Source organism: Andrena cerasifolii, chromosome 4 (assembly GCF_050908995.1).
Source record: "Andrena cerasifolii isolate SP2316 chromosome 4, iyAndCera1_principal, whole genome shotgun sequence".
NCBI lineage: Eukaryota > Metazoa > Arthropoda > Insecta > Hymenoptera > Andrenidae > Andrena > Andrena cerasifolii.
In genome coordinates this window covers 13,837,017-13,854,256 of record NC_135121.1, presented here as the reverse complement: position 1 = coordinate 13,854,256, position 17,240 = coordinate 13,837,017, and the positions used below count along the sequence as shown (strand labels likewise).

General features: G+C 45.1%; 1 protein-coding gene and 1 long non-coding RNA gene across 10 annotated transcripts in view; one reads left to right on the top strand and one right to left on the bottom strand.

Annotated features, from left to right (window-relative positions):
• LOC143368289 (uncharacterized) overlaps nucleotides 1-17,240 on the bottom strand; it is a 52,939-nt gene that overhangs the window by 9,606 nt on the left and 26,093 nt on the right. The window contains exon 2 of one of the 5 annotated variants that reach the window (XR_013085199.1): nucleotides 8,370-9,319. The exons of 2 other annotated variants lie outside the window; for them this stretch is intronic. This is a non-coding gene — a long non-coding RNA (uncharacterized LOC143368289). Of the gene's footprint in view, nucleotides 1-2,036; nucleotides 2,320-2,362; nucleotides 2,611-8,369; nucleotides 9,320-17,240 lie in introns of those variants that run through there. 2 more of the 5 variants (XR_013085201.1, XR_013085198.1) reach the window with 2 other exon arrangements.
• Nucleotides 3,106-17,240, top strand: part of Atpalpha (sodium/potassium-transporting ATPase subunit alpha) — a 111,374-nt gene continuing 97,239 nt past the window's right edge. The window contains exon 1 of one of the 5 annotated variants that reach the window (XR_013085189.1): nucleotides 3,106-3,709. Coding sequence is in view for 4 of the 5 variants with exons in the window: in XM_076810793.1 (XP_076666908.1) it covers nucleotides 3,680-3,709 (30 nt within the window). In the remaining variant the exon portion in view is untranslated. The remainder of the gene's footprint in view (nucleotides 3,710-17,240) is intronic. The other 4 variants (XM_076810793.1, XM_076810792.1, XM_076810791.1 and 1 more) reach the window with 4 other exon arrangements.

The following is a 17,240-nucleotide window of genomic DNA, read 5'->3' as shown; positions in this document are numbered from 1 at the left end:
ATTTCAACCATACATACAAACATACGAACAGAGGATCGAAGCTGAATAAAATCATTAAAAAAACAAAAAACACAGGAAATTTAAAGTAATAGTAATTATACTGCTCACGATTAAATGACAAATTAAAAAGCATTGTAAGACATTAACAAGAAATACAGTATACCCAATAGAAATAAAGCTACTTTTCTTTAACAATTAAAATCTTCGAACCACATTCACTCAATTTGAGATCATTGAGTAGATCACTGAAACTCATTTGAGCGTGTAATTAGTGAGTTTTGGTGGATGGAGTTAAAACAACGTTGAAATTGTTGCGTTAAAGATACGCGTTACATACGTAAGTATGGTGGAGGGAGGGTGGAGATGAAAATCCAGGGGGTTCGGGCGTGTGTCTGACCCACATCTCTGCACAACGATCGATCCGGTCGCATGACTCTGAAAGATATCTAGCGACACCTTCGAGCCCACTCGTGACGCGAACAATCGCAGGGCTATCTGAATGATAACGTTAACTAAACAACGACTATTCAACATCCCATCCACAAACTGCGAGGATCATCGATCACTGTTCAAGAATTACCGCATATAGGAAATTGAATGAAACGTTCCGAAAGACTTCGCTAGCATTTGCCGAGAGATAGGATTGTCCTTTACGGATATTGATCAATTTAAGCAAATTACGCGTGACTGATTGACCAAGGATGCACAGCTCAGCCATAGGTGCATCGTTCTATAAAAGCTGCTATACAGGTTGCGTGAATCGTTTAGAAATTTGTCAACGCTTGTCCTTGGCATTATTCCATGCGGATGACGTTGGTGGTCGAGCGTAAGGTGCAAAGTGGAAACGAAAAGGGAAAACGTACGGGATCATGGGCACTATTAGACAGTGGTGGATTCAGGAACCTTTCTTGGAGGAGGCGAAATATGTAAAAGTAGCTAAGTACATTTTTTAACCTTCTTTCACAAGATTTGAAACTTGCTTGTAATTTATATTTTAATATCTCTATCTGATACTATAACCTGAATAATTAAATTCACATTAATTATTTATACCGAATAGTACACAGTGTCATAATATTTTTCTATTTTATTACTCTTGGGGGGGTGGGGCATCGCCCCTATCGCCCCCTCTGGATCCGCCCTTGCTATTAGAATAGCCAGCTTGCCCCAGAGAATAGATTTTGTAATTTAGGAGAATAAAAGAAGCGCCGTGTCGTAGCCATCGCTCGTTCCGTTTGCTCGCGGGAAGGAAGGAGCGCGAAATGGATTTGCCAGGCCACGCGAGACTACACGACACCCGCATTCCCTCTTTCCCTATATTCCTTTTCCCAGCCGCTGTCTCTACCTCCGCGCCCATCCCCCTCCAGCCGTCCACTTGATGGCACGCGTACATAATACCGATTCCAGCAAGGACAGTGTGCCAATAACGATTCGCGGGCTGCACGTGCCTCGCGTATGAACTCCGGCCAAAAATAAACAGCTCGTAAATGTATCAGACGTGCGTGAATGAACTCGAAGCACCGCTGCTAGAGTTACTGATAACGTTATCAACGAATATCAATGAACATCGCTAGCCTGCTTCGTCGACGGGCGCCGATAATTATCGATATCGTGACACGCGCGAATGTACCTGCTGCCCGTAATCGCCGATAAATCGTAATCTATCGGTAAGTTACCCGTATGTGTTATTGCTAATCAATGGTACCTGCGGGCCTGCTCGTACGTGAGAAGCCTCGCAGAGGGCGTGCAACTGAAAGCAGTACATCCATGGCAGGGGTGGGGGGGAGGGGGGAAGGTATGAAAGTACGAAAGCAAGGAAAGCTAGAACTGTGCATGCACTTAGCTTCGCGAACGAGGCTGCTGCCTTTTCGACGCAAGTGCTCTCGTCCGTTGCATCCGACAGTAAATGCATCCGGTGAAAAATGAGTCGGTGTATGCGTGTGAATACAGCAGGGATCTCGTGCTGCGGGAGATTAACGAGACACGCGAGTCTTAGGGCATCGTGAACGGGGACGCAGATCTCTGTATGTATGTACTTAGCGAGACGCCACCAGATATCACTGTAAATGGCAAGCGGTTATGTTCGCGGTCTTCTTTCACTGCATTTCACTTTTTGCTCCTAGCGGTGTCGATAAACGTCTACGTCTCACAGATCAAGCTTGCGAGCGGGGTTTTGTCGAAGATAGATCGCGTTACGGAAAAGTAAACGTCGGCGAGGGACGATTGATAGTGGGCCAATGGCGTTTCAACACTTTTAACCACCACGATGGCATGCACAGCTCCAGACGCACGCTCGGAGAAGTTCTTCTCGGTTTTCAATTACCAGCAGCGTGGCTGCCGTCATAGAAAGTTTCGTACGAACCTGGCCGGAGTTTGCGTTCCGTCCACGTTCACAGTCGATGTGTTGCACGCAACACCGATGCAACACCGTCGCATTTCCAAGTGACGCGCAGCTACGTACGTGAGCGCGAAACGAATGAGAGCGAAGCAATCGAGTTAGAAGCCCGACGACGCTTTCCTCCCGATCGCGTGAAATAAATTGAGCGCGATATTCGCGGAGCAAATCGTATCGCGTAATTATCGGGCGGTGTATACTTTCGCAACGTACATACCCTGCCCGAAGAGGTTATACTAAACAGTGCAATCGATCGACCACGCTTACTGACCAAATCAACAATCGATCTCGGCAATAGATCGAGCCACCCGACGCGCAATCGCGTCAATGTTTGCCGCGCAAACCGTCACTTTCCCGCGATTCGCGTCAGTGCTTACCGCGCCACCGTGGAATTCGAAATTCGTAAAATGTTCGGGCCGCTTGACCGCACTTAATCAACGTGGATCAACGGGGGCAAGAGCGTATGAAAAGGTTAATACGCTCTGAATTAAAGCGAATCCCCCTTCGCCTTCGACCCGCCGTGCCGGAGTAAAAAAAGACAGTGGAGCACGACTGTGTTCGAGCCGCACCTAACCTCAATCTCGTTGATCTGCTATCGCTGCTCAGCGTAGAAAGAAATAAACAGGCCACGAATCGTTTCCCAGATAATCAGCCGGCAATACGAGGGCGGGGGGAGGTTTACTCGGTTGAGTACGATGAGGCCCAACGCGACGTAAGTGCTTGGATACCGGTTCGCGTTGGCGTGCCGCGCGGAGAGAGACGAAGAAAGGTTATCGGTAGCAAAAAAAGGATGAGAGCAGGAACATCGTTGACACGGGGATATGGCAGACAGAGAGGATCGCATGTGAGAGGAGTCGGGGTGGGGAGTGGGACTGTATTATAATTATCGAGCGTATATGCACGAGTGAAAGGGACTTGTCGGTGACTGAAAGTGCGGTCGGGGAAGGGGCACGATTGGATGAGCCTGGGTGCCTTCGTGTCGCTTTGTAAACTGGTGCTCCTCGTGGTACGTGGTAGTACGAAAAGACGCTTCGCGGCGTCGTGACGTCAGCACGTGTTTCGGCCCGGTACTCGCGCGTGAATCGTCCTGGCGATCGCATCGTTATTGCACCAGTCGCGTAATAAGTGAGTGTGCCGTAGAACCGTACGCGAGTGCTACGTCGAAGGAACGACAGTGTAGTCGTGGCCATTCACGGGACTATAGCTGCCGGCTGGTCACCGTAATAGCAGCGCTAGAGCAGCAGGTAGTCGGGACGTCGACCGACGGCCATCATTGTTGTCAAGATGGCGTCTAAAGGGAAGCTAGCAGCCGAGGTCAGTAACATTCTTTTGCTCATTTTCGATTCTTTCGTACGTTCGACGTGGGCACGGTGACGACGCAAAGAAATGGTGCACGAGGGAGATATGAAACGGAGCGTCCCGCTCGCTTACTTTATTCACGATACATCGATCGTTTTATCGAATCCGCGATCATCGGTGGACTGTGTGTCGGGCGTTTTGTGCATTGGGAAACCAGTGGACGCAGGAACGTCATAGTATCCGTTAAACCACGCCCTTCGGTAGATTTCCTATTGAATTTCTTATCGACTTTCCTTATCGATTTACAGTACGCGTTTACGACACACGGATAGGCAGATGCTTGTATATAAATATTTGGATGTTAGGTGTCCTTACGAAATCCTGTTATGGTAGTTTAAGTTCCTTAACTGGTAATTAGTAGCTCCATTAATGGTCTGCGCTTGTGAGAGTTGACGTAAGTAAGATAGGTTAGGTTCGCCGTGTTTGTCGTAAATGAAGTACTTGAAGAAATATGCCATCGCATTTAAACACGGCATCAAATATTCTGGAAATCGACTTCCCGACTGTTTGATAATAATATACACGTGGCTCTCGGTGTGTATTACATGCACTTGTTGTTTTGCCGCGAAGGATCTCGGCGTGCATTAAGCGGTCTACCGTTGACGCTTCCTCTGCACAAATAAGATCAACTTACGATTTTCTGGTTTGCGATATTATTTATCGCTACATTTTTCATGAAGGCACGCGCAATGTCATCACGAACGCGGAAAATTGCGTTTCGCGCGATGTTTACCGATTAGTTCTCTGGATTTATGTATATCGATGGCAGTGGCGATATTCAAATTACGAGTAATCGATGAGTGTAAGAGCGGTTCGAAGGCTGTGTTCTTGATTACACAGCTGCCTGTCGCTGTATGATCTCTCTCGGTGTGTTCTGCATGTATGATTTGGGCTATTTTGAAAGTCACTACTTTTCGTAACAAATCGTAAAATGAACAAGTACGTTATTTAGCCGTTGCCTGTTCCCCTTTCCAAACGAAATGGAACGTGTAATATATGATTCTATTCGATTAATTATTGATGTCTAGAATTTGAGGAATAGTTAATTATTCGTTTGTTGATGATATTTTTGACAATGGCTCTGCGTGAATGAGCCTCGTGCCTTTTTAAACGATTTTATTCAGCTTCGATCCTCTGTTTGTATGTTTGTATGTATGGTTCAAATCTGGCAACTCAAATTTAACCCACTTCCAACGATCCAATTGTCTTGAAACTTTGCAAGCGTGCGCAGGTTGGATGACAATAAAATATTTAAAAACAAAAAATTAACCCCGAGGAGGTGAAAAAATTACCCAACCAACAATAAATATAACTCATAACCACAAATCCAAACGACTTGAAATGAGCCACTCGCGTCGCATCGCGTTTACCGAAAATACACAATTTATCGAGAAATGATCCGTCGCGTACGTAGGAATAGTAAAACTAAAACTTTGCAGGCGTTCGTAGTATATCACCATCGAAACTGTAGTACAAGAAAATAATTATTTTTTAGTTTTTAATGAATTTTAATTTAGTTTTTACATTTTTAATAAAATTGTTTAACATAATTTTTTTTATATATTTTTTTATTATTTCCCAATTCGTAAAAAAAATGTAACTGGGAAATAAATACAGTTGAAACTATCTACATTTAGTCGATACATAGACGTCGCTGTTCCACGAGTCATTTTTACAGTTTCTTCGCGCGACGTATTTTTGAGGCTCGAATAGATTTGCCCAAATTCGTTTTCATCCTGGCAAGCTGCCGCGCGTCGAACACACGGACATTGTTTTCCTGTATCACGGAGATTCGACCTAAATTTCGAGGGCCCGCGGACGAGTTGCCCGCACAATGGCGGCCATAATGAAGAAAATTGGTGTCCCCCCGTTTGGAAACGGCAACGACAATGCCGATTAGCTGTGCAAGCTGCTTTTGTCCCGCGACCCGACGAAAAATCGGTTCAGACCGTTCCCTGCTCATTGAAATCTACGCTTCTATAATTACTTCCTTGACCGTCACGAGTGTTTTTGTCGAAGGTCGTTGATCTCGCCCCATAACGACCGTTTTCTGTATTGCTGGCCGAGATCGCGTGCGGCTAGATCTTCCCTGCCTCCGTTCCAATGCTTTTCCATTTACTATCAGCAATTACTCTCGTAATATCGTTTCGAACGCGATGGACACATTACTGCACATCTTGGGAGGCAACATTCCTCGCTGTATCATATTTCTCCCCACTTAACTACATTCTGTAACTCAATTGGAAGTTCCCCCTTTGAATACCCACATAGAAAAATCTTATACAGAGGAATTAGTCTGATTATTTGTAAGAGGGTTATTAGAAACCTAATAAAATTCTGCAGTGAAATTATTCGAGTATCAATGGTGGTTCTGTACATTTATTGCGGAAAGGTAGAGTTGCCCAGGGATAGTCCAGTACGGCCCTAATTCTAGGGAAATGTTACGCGGAAGAGTCGCTAGATGGCGGCAGGTGTGCCAATAAGTGCGTATCGTAGCAAGTCCTGACACAGTGATTCTCTCCTCTTTTCTTCCCTCTCTTACCGCCCCTCCCCACCTCTGTCATTCTCATCTCACCTTCGACGCTAATTTGAACGATACGGTTCGCGCTTATTATCGCTAAATTAGCCATTATGTCGTTATTTTAACGAGTCGATGTGTGTCAGGGGGCCGTGCACACGCTTCCAGTGTGCTCCGCTGTATTTCCTCGTTCAGTTTCTCTTACGCTCGGTCAGCGTCGCTGTCGTGGAGTCATCCATCAACAATGCCCCACGATAGTGCACGTTCTTCCTCGTTACATCATCATTCCAATCTTTTTTCATTAATAATTTACGTTTGAAACTGTACAATGAGTTTCTTCGCTAGGAGCCTGACATTACGGGATGGGGTTCGACGTGGTTCCCCTCTAGCTAACGTAAATGACTTTTACAGTTTGATTAAGAGTTGCATTAGGACTTAATGATTAGGTATTAGAGTTTAGTCAGCGAGGCTCGTTCGGACTGAACGTTTCGCTTAGGGAATACAATCCCGGGATACGGTATCCTGGGATCCCGGCTGTTTTTTGCATTCCAAAAATCCCGGGATCCCGGCTGTTTTTTGGATTCCAAAAATCCCAGGATCCCGACTGTTTTTTGGATTCCAAAAATCCCAGGATCCCGGCTGTTTTTTGGATTCCAAAAATCCCAGGATCCCGGCTGTTTTTTGGATTCCAAAAATCCCGGGATCCCGGCAGTTTTTTGGATTCCAAAAATCCCAGGATCCCGGCTGTTTTTTGGATTCCAAAAATCCCGGGATCCCGGCTGTTTTTTGGATTCCAAAAATCCCGGGATCCCGGCTGTTTTTTGGATTCCAAAAATCCCGGGATCCCGGCTGTTTTTTGGATTCCAAAAATCCCGGGATCCCGGCTGTTTTTTGGATTCCAAAAATTCCGGGATTTGATATAACTAACCCCGAGAATTTTGGGATTTTTTAAAAATCTGAATTACTTTATGAACACCTGCGAAAAAATATAAATATAAACAGAATAAATAAACACAGTCATTCCATAATAATAATGATTTATTTAAATAATAATATTAACTCGCATACAACTAACTGCACCATTTTTATTTTTACAATGAAATTCTCACTTTCTCCGCTCTTTCGGTATCGCGCGAGTTGCAAATCGCAACTTGCCTGAACACGTGAAGTCGAAACATTGCAGATATGTACGTACTTTACGTGCCTTTGCTGTTTCTTCGTTCGCATTTCCAAAAATCTTCATAATGGTTTACTGATATTATCTACTCATCGAGACGTTATTATTCATCATTGTTCTACTGTCTTATTATGAACAACGATTTTAGCTTATGTTTCAGACTAACGATAGAAATTAAGTTTGTTTACTTTGAATAAAGATTTAAAATTTCAGCACATAATAAATCATTTTAATTACTGAAATTCCCTATTACCCAATCCCGGGATTAGTCCCGGAATCCCTAGACAGACTTTAAAAAATCCCGCAATTCCCGGGACAAGTGAATAATTGCCGCGATTGTATTCCCTAGTTTCGCCCCAACTAAGCCATATCGTGCACATAGCGAAAATCTATTTTCGTCCCGTCGACAGCCCAAGAAATAAACGGAAGCTTGATCGACCCCGATAGCATCGCGAGTTCAGGGCGCCGTGGAAATTGCATAGAGGCGGCGCTCCCGTACCCAGATGAAATATAAATTTCCAAGTAGCACGCGCACGTAATTTTCCACCGTATTTGCTGCGAGTGCTGTGGCCGATACAGGCGATGAGCATGGCGGTGTTTCCGTGCGGCTCCCGATGGAACTTTCTCCCCGCGCTTTCCGCCTCGTTCAGTTCCAATTCTCCTTTTCGCCCCTTTGTTTTCGTCGCGCGGATCGGGAGCCGGTACACATTGTCGCCACTCGCTGGCGTCTCGATTGTTTCCCAGAATGAATCTCAACGTCGCGAAAGCACATTTACGGGCGTCGATCCGTTAAGTGAGCGGAACTTGGGCCCTTTTCGATCGCGGTGCCGCGGGTCTGCGCATTTTTACCCGTTAAAACGGGAGCACCAAGTGTCTGTAATTATCAAACTTCCCTACTATCATACTATTATCGTAGTCACCTCTAATACAGACGCACTCGTCACCCAGTTACCGTCAGATGGAGTAACTTTGACCGGGAAACTAGGTTTCAAAACAAATGCCTCTAGCGCATATTGCATAACAGGTATTATTCCCAGACACGCTGCCTTGGATAGCTTTAATTGCCCACTTCAAGATGCACTTTGCCTGAGAGTAATACCTGTTATGTGTAGACGTCAGAGGGGTTGGTTGTAAAATCTCTATGGCCAAAGTTATCCCATTTGACGGTGCACGCTCGGTCTTCCTCAGTTAACGGGTTGACGTAGCTTCGCTATAACTCGCCGGTCAGTTTTCGACAGGCCATTGGCGTAGCTGCTCGATCCCGAGATAGATTGATATTTATGAGTAGCGCTTCTTCCAGCATAGCCAGTAGGTACCGGCACCGACATCGCTTGCAGGGCGTTTTATCAGTGCCCTGCTGCCTCCGCCACGGCTTGCAGAATTCCCTTGCACAGGCTCGCTGTTTTCCGGGGACGAGTATGCAGGGCTCAGCTTCCGAGCGCGTCCCGAAGGAGCCGCTACCCCGTTCCACTGAACGCTTAGTCCCTGGAGGATGCGCCACTCCGCGCGTCCACGTCCGAGGACATCCGAGGTCAGACCCGTGACAGTGAAGACGCCACGGTAGATTCGTCTCGCGAGATCTGGCTCGATCCAGCTGTTTTAATGGCGGACTTCCGCGGGACGACGTGCACGCAGGAGGGGTCGGCCCACGCGGCCAGGGAGCATAATTCCTGGGAAGGAAACCGCCCTGTATATTGGCCCTTTTAAACTTCTCCACCGTCTAATTCGCCGTGGCCAACTGTCGCGGCTCCTTCTTGATTATTTAAATGGCGGCTGGGCTGCGCTGCCTCTCCCCTCGGCGTATTCCAGCCGCCTTATTCTGGGAGGACGCTGGACGCCCGGATGATTTCGGTACGTAGCTCGCCATCAGCTGAGACAGATTAGAGACCATGGTATGGTACGTGTAGTAAAAAGACACGTGTATTACATATATCCGTACCTCGATCCGTGTAGCTTTTAGTACACGGGTACCCGTGCACTATTTCACGTGTATTTAAATACACGTGCATCAACGTATTTGTGTATTTTGATCAGAATTGGGCATTAACTACGGGAGAATGGGCAATGGCGGTCACTTAAGCAATAAGTGTAATAAAACCGAGCGATGTTTTTCAATTTTAAGGATTGTCGTTGCGTCTAAAAAGAAGCTCGCTTATTACCAGTAATGCCTTAATCTTTTGTATCGAAATAGGTAATCGATTAAACAAATCTTGTTAATTTTATAATTGTGTTATTAGTTACAATCTGAAAATTTGTAAAACCATACTTTCCGCATATTATTCTAGTAAATATATTTAAATACATTAATTCTTTTATGAATTTCGCAATCCCCCAGAGTTCTGGGATATCTATAGATATTAAAAAATCAGACGAATCAAAATACGGATACGTTAATATACGTGTATTTATAAATACACGAGTATCTAAAGTCACGTGTATTTAAATACACGTGAAATAGTGCACGGGTACCCGTGTACTAAAAGATACACGGATTCAGGGACAGATACGTTTAATACACGTGTACACGTGTATTTAAATACACGTGAAATAGGGATCTCTAAGACAGATCGATCTTTCGACGCCAAGTAGGTCTCTTTAAGCGCGCATTTAAGTAATCGATGCTTAGGGAAACTCAGCGCTAAGCTCGTTTCTATAGGGACCACATTGGGCTCTGCCAAATTTGGATTCTTTTTTTTTAAATAACACTCACTGGCGCGACAAGCGCGCGGGGCGAGTTACAGGGGCGATTGGACCGAGCGAGGATATTTCGCGTGCTTCCGTGACGGTTCAGTGCCGTCAGTGGCTCGCATCGCTCCATTCGAAAACAGCGAAACGGTAGGTTTTGCCACTGAACCCTCGCGGATCGGGTGTGCGCGAGTCCGCCTTAAAGCGACACCCACACGCACCCGAGGAACTTAAATGGTCACGATTCTCGTTACCATTCGCTGACGCATCTTTTCTCACGTGCCGGGCAGCATTATCCCTGCCGGCGCGGCGCTCGCGTTGTCCCGCGTGCCCGCGCGGGCATATTCCCAGTCCGATACCGTGTCCAGAGATAACGGCCCATCCACCGATAGAATTACGTAACGTCTACGCGCGGCGACGTGTAGGCGAGCGCGCGAGCGCATGTTAATGGGTTTAACTTTAATTAAGAGCCCCTCGAAAATTGTCGCTGACCTCCGTGCACCGTGCCTCTCTGGCTTCGCTTCGGAAAAGTCCAAGTACACCGGAGGAATTTCAGATACCACGAGCAATCTGTCGTCACGAAATATAACGGGGAAATGGTCCTTCTTCCCGGCACTGAGTCGGTACCGTGTACTTTAAACGATCACGGGGCCGGCGGAGGCTCATCGAGGGCTTAACCGAATTCCGCTTAATACGAGAGGTCAACATCGGATGGAATTAGCAGCGCTAGGGCGCTCCTTCGAATTTAGTAAACGTAAAGATAACCTCCAGCGGCGAGGCGCGGATACCTCCGTTTTATGAATAATTCCATCAGTGTCAGGTGAAAGCAGCACCCTCTGCGTCATAAATTCTCTAAAGCGACTATAATATCTCGTGTCACGCAGACCGTGAAAATTGCTGAATCCCGAACACGCGGTCAGCTCCGGGGAGAAGTTTCGAGCACGTTGGACCCAGCTCGTTGGCTTGTTGGTAAAACCGAGCGGATCCAATTTTCTTCTGAAATCGGATTTCGGTGTTCGGCAAACGCCAAGTGCATTATCTCATAGTAACCAGCAAAATCTCATTCTTGACAGAAAGCAAGCGCGCTTCGTCGGCTCTACTGCTCCCGCCGCAGCGCGAATTTCGCTCCACCAAGTTCGTCACTTGCAAGAGACCTTGCAAACCGGCAGGACGAACTTCACTTCGCGATCTTCAGCGGGAACTTCGCAGGCAACCTTACGAAAGAAGATGCCGCACCCTTTCGCTTCATTCCCCATTGGGATTGCAACTCCGAAACGAAATGAATTCGTCTCGCGACTCTGCGAAGATCGCAATTACCCGAAGCAGAACCTGGAACTCGACTGAACTCGATATTAAAACCCCCAAACATTCGCGCTCCCCAATGCTGCCTTCCTGCAAATCGATACACGTGGAAGCTTGAGAATCGACACAGCGAGCGAGGTTTCGGTCGGATCACAGTAGAGATGGAAATGAATCCACGGAGGCGAGACAGAAAGCTGGGGAAAAATGGAGAAACGAGGGATATACGTGCACAGCGTGTAGCCGTTGGTTGGAGAGCGCGTGCACGTGCTTGTGTATACACGGGCGTGCGCAAACAAGCGACTCGTGGCCAGCCAGGCTTGCTACCCTTGCTTCCTAATTATACACGAGCCTCCTCGTCGTCGCAGGTTGCTGCTACTTTGACGGGCCACGCGTCATCGTCATCGCCGTCGAGTGCGGACACGATTCCCTTTTGCATCGTCATCGGGCGTCGCTACCCCGGCCTCTGTTCACGTCAGGCGGAAAGGGTAACGCCAGGCCTGACATTTTCCCGCGGTTTCGTCGCGCTGCTGATTCTTGTTTGGAAGAACGCAGCGGAGTCTGACCTATATAATTACAGAGGGGTTGCGCGACAGTTCGCGTGCCCCTCTGTGGAGATATTGCGAGTGATAAGGTGGATGCGGTATTTATCCGGCTTAATCGATGAGATGAGGTATACAGTGGTCCCCGGATTATTGACACCCCACAGTTTTGCTTCCTCGATGCGAGCGACCCTAGCAGCATTTATTGTTGGCACTTTGATGGCCAACTAATTCCCAACTTGAGAATACTGTGGGCCAACCAGAAATGCTGCTAGGGGAGGGCCTTCGGTCCCGGGTAGACCGCCCGTTGACTGCCGAGAGCAATAAAACCGTTGGGTCAGGTAAAATACCCAGTAGAGAAAAATAAAATGTTCATGTTTCTGATAAATGTTCATGAAAGTATTACTAATGAATTTTATATATATAGCTTCTAAAAAACACTCAAGTCGTTTGGATTAATTTTAAAACAGTTATGCGATTTTAAAGAGAAGCTATATATATATATTATAAAATGAATCCAAACGACTTGAGTTTTTTTTAGAAGCTAGAATGATTAGTTTGCTAAGTGACGTGATTCGTCGTTTTGAAAAAAAAATGCACTTGGTCGGAAAAAAATAGAAAAGGTCGTTTTTTCAACTTCTTTTTGTGAGCCTGTGATGAAAATTCAAAAACCCCGTTTGTAGATTGAAGTAAGTTGTAAAAGTGTCTAAAATTTCATGAAAATTGGTTAACGTTTCTCTGAGTTATAAACGCTTAAAGATCGCAGAATAAGGTCGAGAATCGCTGATTTTGGGAATTTCCAAATATATATACATGCCAGAAAGATAAATGAGGACGTTGATAATATGTAGTATTACTTTGGCACTACCGTGGCACAGAGTTGTTACAAATTGGAGTGGATTCTCTGTTTAACTCGCTCCAAAAGGACTGTAGGTCCTTTCGAAGGTCCTTCAGAGGGGACGAGCTTTTCCAAGTACCGTAGGCGGGAGCTTTTAAGCTAAAGAGAAGAAGCGGGAGATGTTATAATGTAACTTATTTACGACACAGCGCGTAGAACATAGATTGAACTGTTTACGTAGTCGTTGATTGCGTACAATTCGTAATGATCGATCGTTGGAGGGCACAAGCGGCCATGCAGGAGGCCAGTTCCGCTTTGACGTTGCCCCTCCGGTCTCGTGACACGTAGCAACACTCAAGCCCTTCAGCTACGCGGCCAAGAAGCACGTTTTCCTTGTCCTGCCCACGAGCCAGTCGTTTCCGCGTGTGCCTGCATAGTCCTGGCAGCGTTCCTGCCCCCGACTGCGCGGTATATCATGGAAAATCTAGCGCGCGTCGCGTTTACGGTACGTGCCTCGGTACAGCGCTCCCTGTTTGAGCAAGGGGAAGCTGCACTTTATGTCGGAATAAAGAAGGGATTCACCCGAAGTATCGCGTTTCTCGTAAAACGGATCAAAGCCTGCCGTCGCCATCCCGCTTTATGTTGTTCCAGTCGACTCGGGGAAGGGACCATGTATTTTACTCAATCACGATATACGTACATATTTACCGACCCGTGTCATTGTTTGCTGATGAAACGTTTCTGTCCTGCGAGACATCGTGGTGGAAATAACTCGAAGGAAATAAAAGTTAGAAACCCTGTGGATCACCTATGACTCCCTGCTGTACTTAGGAAAGTTGAGGTGTTGGTTGCTCCTAGGATCCTAGAGAATTTCTAAGAACCCTCTATGTTTCTGGAACTTCTGGAGTTGTCAGGGTTATCAGAACTCTTTGAAGTCAGGTTCCACGGGTTGGTGGAGAACTTTGTACGGCGTCCCAGTAGTTTAACACCGTTCGTATTGTCCTTGGCGAGGTCTAGTCGATCCCTGCGGGGCTCCTCGAGTTTGGGTCCGAGGTGTGCAGTCCGCGTAAGGTTCTAATGAATTCGGGATCATGTATGCCGAGCCTGGTGAATTCGATATGGCCTCTGTATCGTTCCAGGGGTATGAAAGCGTACTATGGTCGCGAGCCGTTCCGAAACCACGAATCGAGTTTCCCGTGAAACGAATTAATTGGCACCCTGGAATGGCGAGCGCACGGCGACATTCACCGAGTTAGATCTTCATTGAATTTTCATTTCGTGCTGTTTACCGTTGCGCGGTCCGCCGTTGGACATTTTGGACACAATATGGCCGTGATTGGAAGCACCACCGGCGGGGGAAAAAGAGCGCGTAGCAAAACCCGCGGCGATTTTATTGTTGGCCGAGATGCGGGGAATATAACGATGAGTATTGTTCTTCCGGCGACGCCGCCGAATCACAATGGGCAGCGGGGATGACAAATAAATCGGCGCTATTAACAGCGATTTATATTGCGAAGCCGCTCGTCCATCGAGCGCGGAATAGTTTCACGAGCCACTGTTCGAAGCAACAATTTGCGGCGCACGATCGGTTTGCCGTGTTTTGGGCGTATAAGTACTTGGTGGTGGAGATTGAGTGTCGGTCATAATTGGGGGAGGGGGCTGGAGGTGCAGTGTAGTCATGATTAGAGGGGGTAGAGGTATGATAACAAGGGAGTCGTAACAAGGGAGGTAAGAGATGTAGTAAAGTGGTAACTGGGGAAGTGGAATCATAGTAAAATCGTAATCTGGGACGTACTGTCAAGGACCCAGTTCCCGATCAGAACCCAATTCCTCATCAGTTTAGGAAAATAAACCAAATAATAAGCTTATTATGATACAAATTTATTCTAACAAATTACTAAATAATTATGAAGTATTTTGCAATTTATACGCAAAATTTGATAGCTCATAGTAAAACGTGTGAAGGTGATCAGGAACTGCTCCCTTTGCATTTTTCACTTTCAAAGTTGAATTATAAAATAATTATTATTATGTGTGCACTTTTTTCTAATACGAAATTAAAGATAAAACATAGATTTATTGAAGTAACAAAAAATCTTTTAAATTTGCTTAAGTTTTCCCCTTACGCGTTTAAAAACCCGCGGTAGTTACTCTTAAGGGATCAGGAACTGGGTCCTGGCGGTAGAGTTACGGCAACTTTAGAATTAGAGAAGCAGAGTCACGGCGAAGTCATAATTAGGGAAGTAGAAATACAGTAAAATCGCAATTAGGGAGATAGGGATGTAGCGAAGTCGTAATTAGAGATGTAGAAATGAATAAAGTAATAACTGGGGAAGTAGAATCTTAGTACAGAATGGTGCAGTACCTACGCAATTTCAGTGACAGAGTTACGGTAAAATCCACAATTAGAGCGACAGACGTACTAAAACTCCAATTACAGACATAGAAAGTCGGGAATTCGTCGGTTTAGCAGTGTCACTGATTGTGACAGAATCACTACTGAACATCTACATTCTGCGGCCTTCTATCGCACTTCTCCTAAGTAGTTCCGTGCACTTTTCAATGGGAACAATGGAAACGGAATGAGTAGCGATAGCGTAGGGTGGGGCCAATAGTCCCGTTTTTCGTATAAACCTATGTAAAATTTAGTACTAACAATCTAGAGATATCTGCGTTATTTTGTAGAAACTATAACTATTATGCTCTATGTTTACGAAGTTCGTTTGTTGATACTGTTATTTTCTGATAAATTATACCACAAAATGTTTGTCAATGCAAAATCACGCACGGGGCAAAAAGTCCCTAATGTCTTTTCGTGTAATATTATACTAAATAATTAAAAAACTCTTTTCAAATCAACAAATATTTATTAAACCAATTCTTTTTGGTATACAATATTGAAAGGAAAGTATGACTTCTTTAACAAAAAATAAAAATATAAATCTGCTCTTTGAACTAAAAACTAAAAAAAATTGCTCAACTAAAACAAAAACCCTGTTTTTACATTTTGGCATCATTTCTTTATACTTTGGCCATCTTGTTATGAAAACAAATAATAAAATATATATTTATCAGTCAGCAATAAACAATATCATGCTCACATTACTAAAGGAACATACAATCTTCACGTATTTGGCTGATACGGTTTTCAACTGTGGTTTACTTCGCATAAAACAATAAAGATGACGTATTTCTTTTAGTTTTAAATACAAAAAATAACGAAGGCGTCGTGTAATTCGCAGGAACGTCCAGGAGCGACTGGCGCCTCTGTGCTCACCTCCGTTTCTTCTTGCCTTTCACATAGATTTTGAATTCGGGACTTTTTACCCGCCGGACTTTTCGCTCAAACCTAACCCACTCATGGCAAGGCCCAGCGCCTTCTGTTCCCACGGTTTTTCCAACCACTTTGCTCAGACAATCGAAACCTGCTTCGTTTGTCCCCTGGATCGCGACCCACTTCCCTATTTCTGTTCCACTCGCTCGACATGCGTGGCCAGCCAAATACCAGAAGTCGACGACATGAGCCGGGCGATAGAGTAAACAGGTTTCGTGCGGCGAGGACAATGAGCGCGAAAACAACGCGGGAAAGTAAACACGCGAGCCACGCTTAGGGTCGTAAGGAGTGCGTATCTCTCCTCTCGCTCTCTTCCCATTCATCCCATTGAAGGATGCACGATAGCCTAAAGTGGAACGCCGTAGACCGCCGCGTCGATCAGCCCTGCTGCCTTCATCTAACGCGGCCGAATCCGCAACTTTAAGGGGTCAGTCCACTGTGAAGTCGTGAAAAATTGTCATTTTTTAGGATTTATTTTTTAGTAAACGGAATGTCCAACGTAAATAATGTTTTGTCTACTTATTAATACGCTTATTGACAGTATAAAAAAATTATTTAAAATTTTTAACTCTTTGTTTTAAATATATATCGCACTGAAATGTGAGCGCCTTGAGAAAACGATGTAGTGCTGGTGCAGGCGATTCTGAGAACGACGCATTTCAAACAAAAAATTCAAAGTGTGTTGTAATTGTTATGAGTGTGGTTACCGCCGGAACCAGGATTATTTTTACTGATAAAAAATTAACAAAATAGCGGAGGTTTGAAGTTTAAGTGTCGCAATACGGTGATTTTTTCAATCATTTTGAAAAAAGGGGTTCGTGGTCCCAGCCACTGATGTGCTGAATAACATGTAACAATTTCAGACTGATTGGTCAAATTGTTTTTTTGCAATCACCTGCACCAGTTGAAAAAATGTTGCTTTGAGATAATCGCGTTTAAAGTTTTAAAACAATTTAAAAAAATTCTTCTAATTTTTTTTTGTATAATATAAGAGTAGCTTAATAAATACCAAAAAGATTTATTGCATTATATGTTGAATCTACGGAGAAACAAATCTTGGAAAATAGCTTAATTTTTCAAACCGTCACAACTG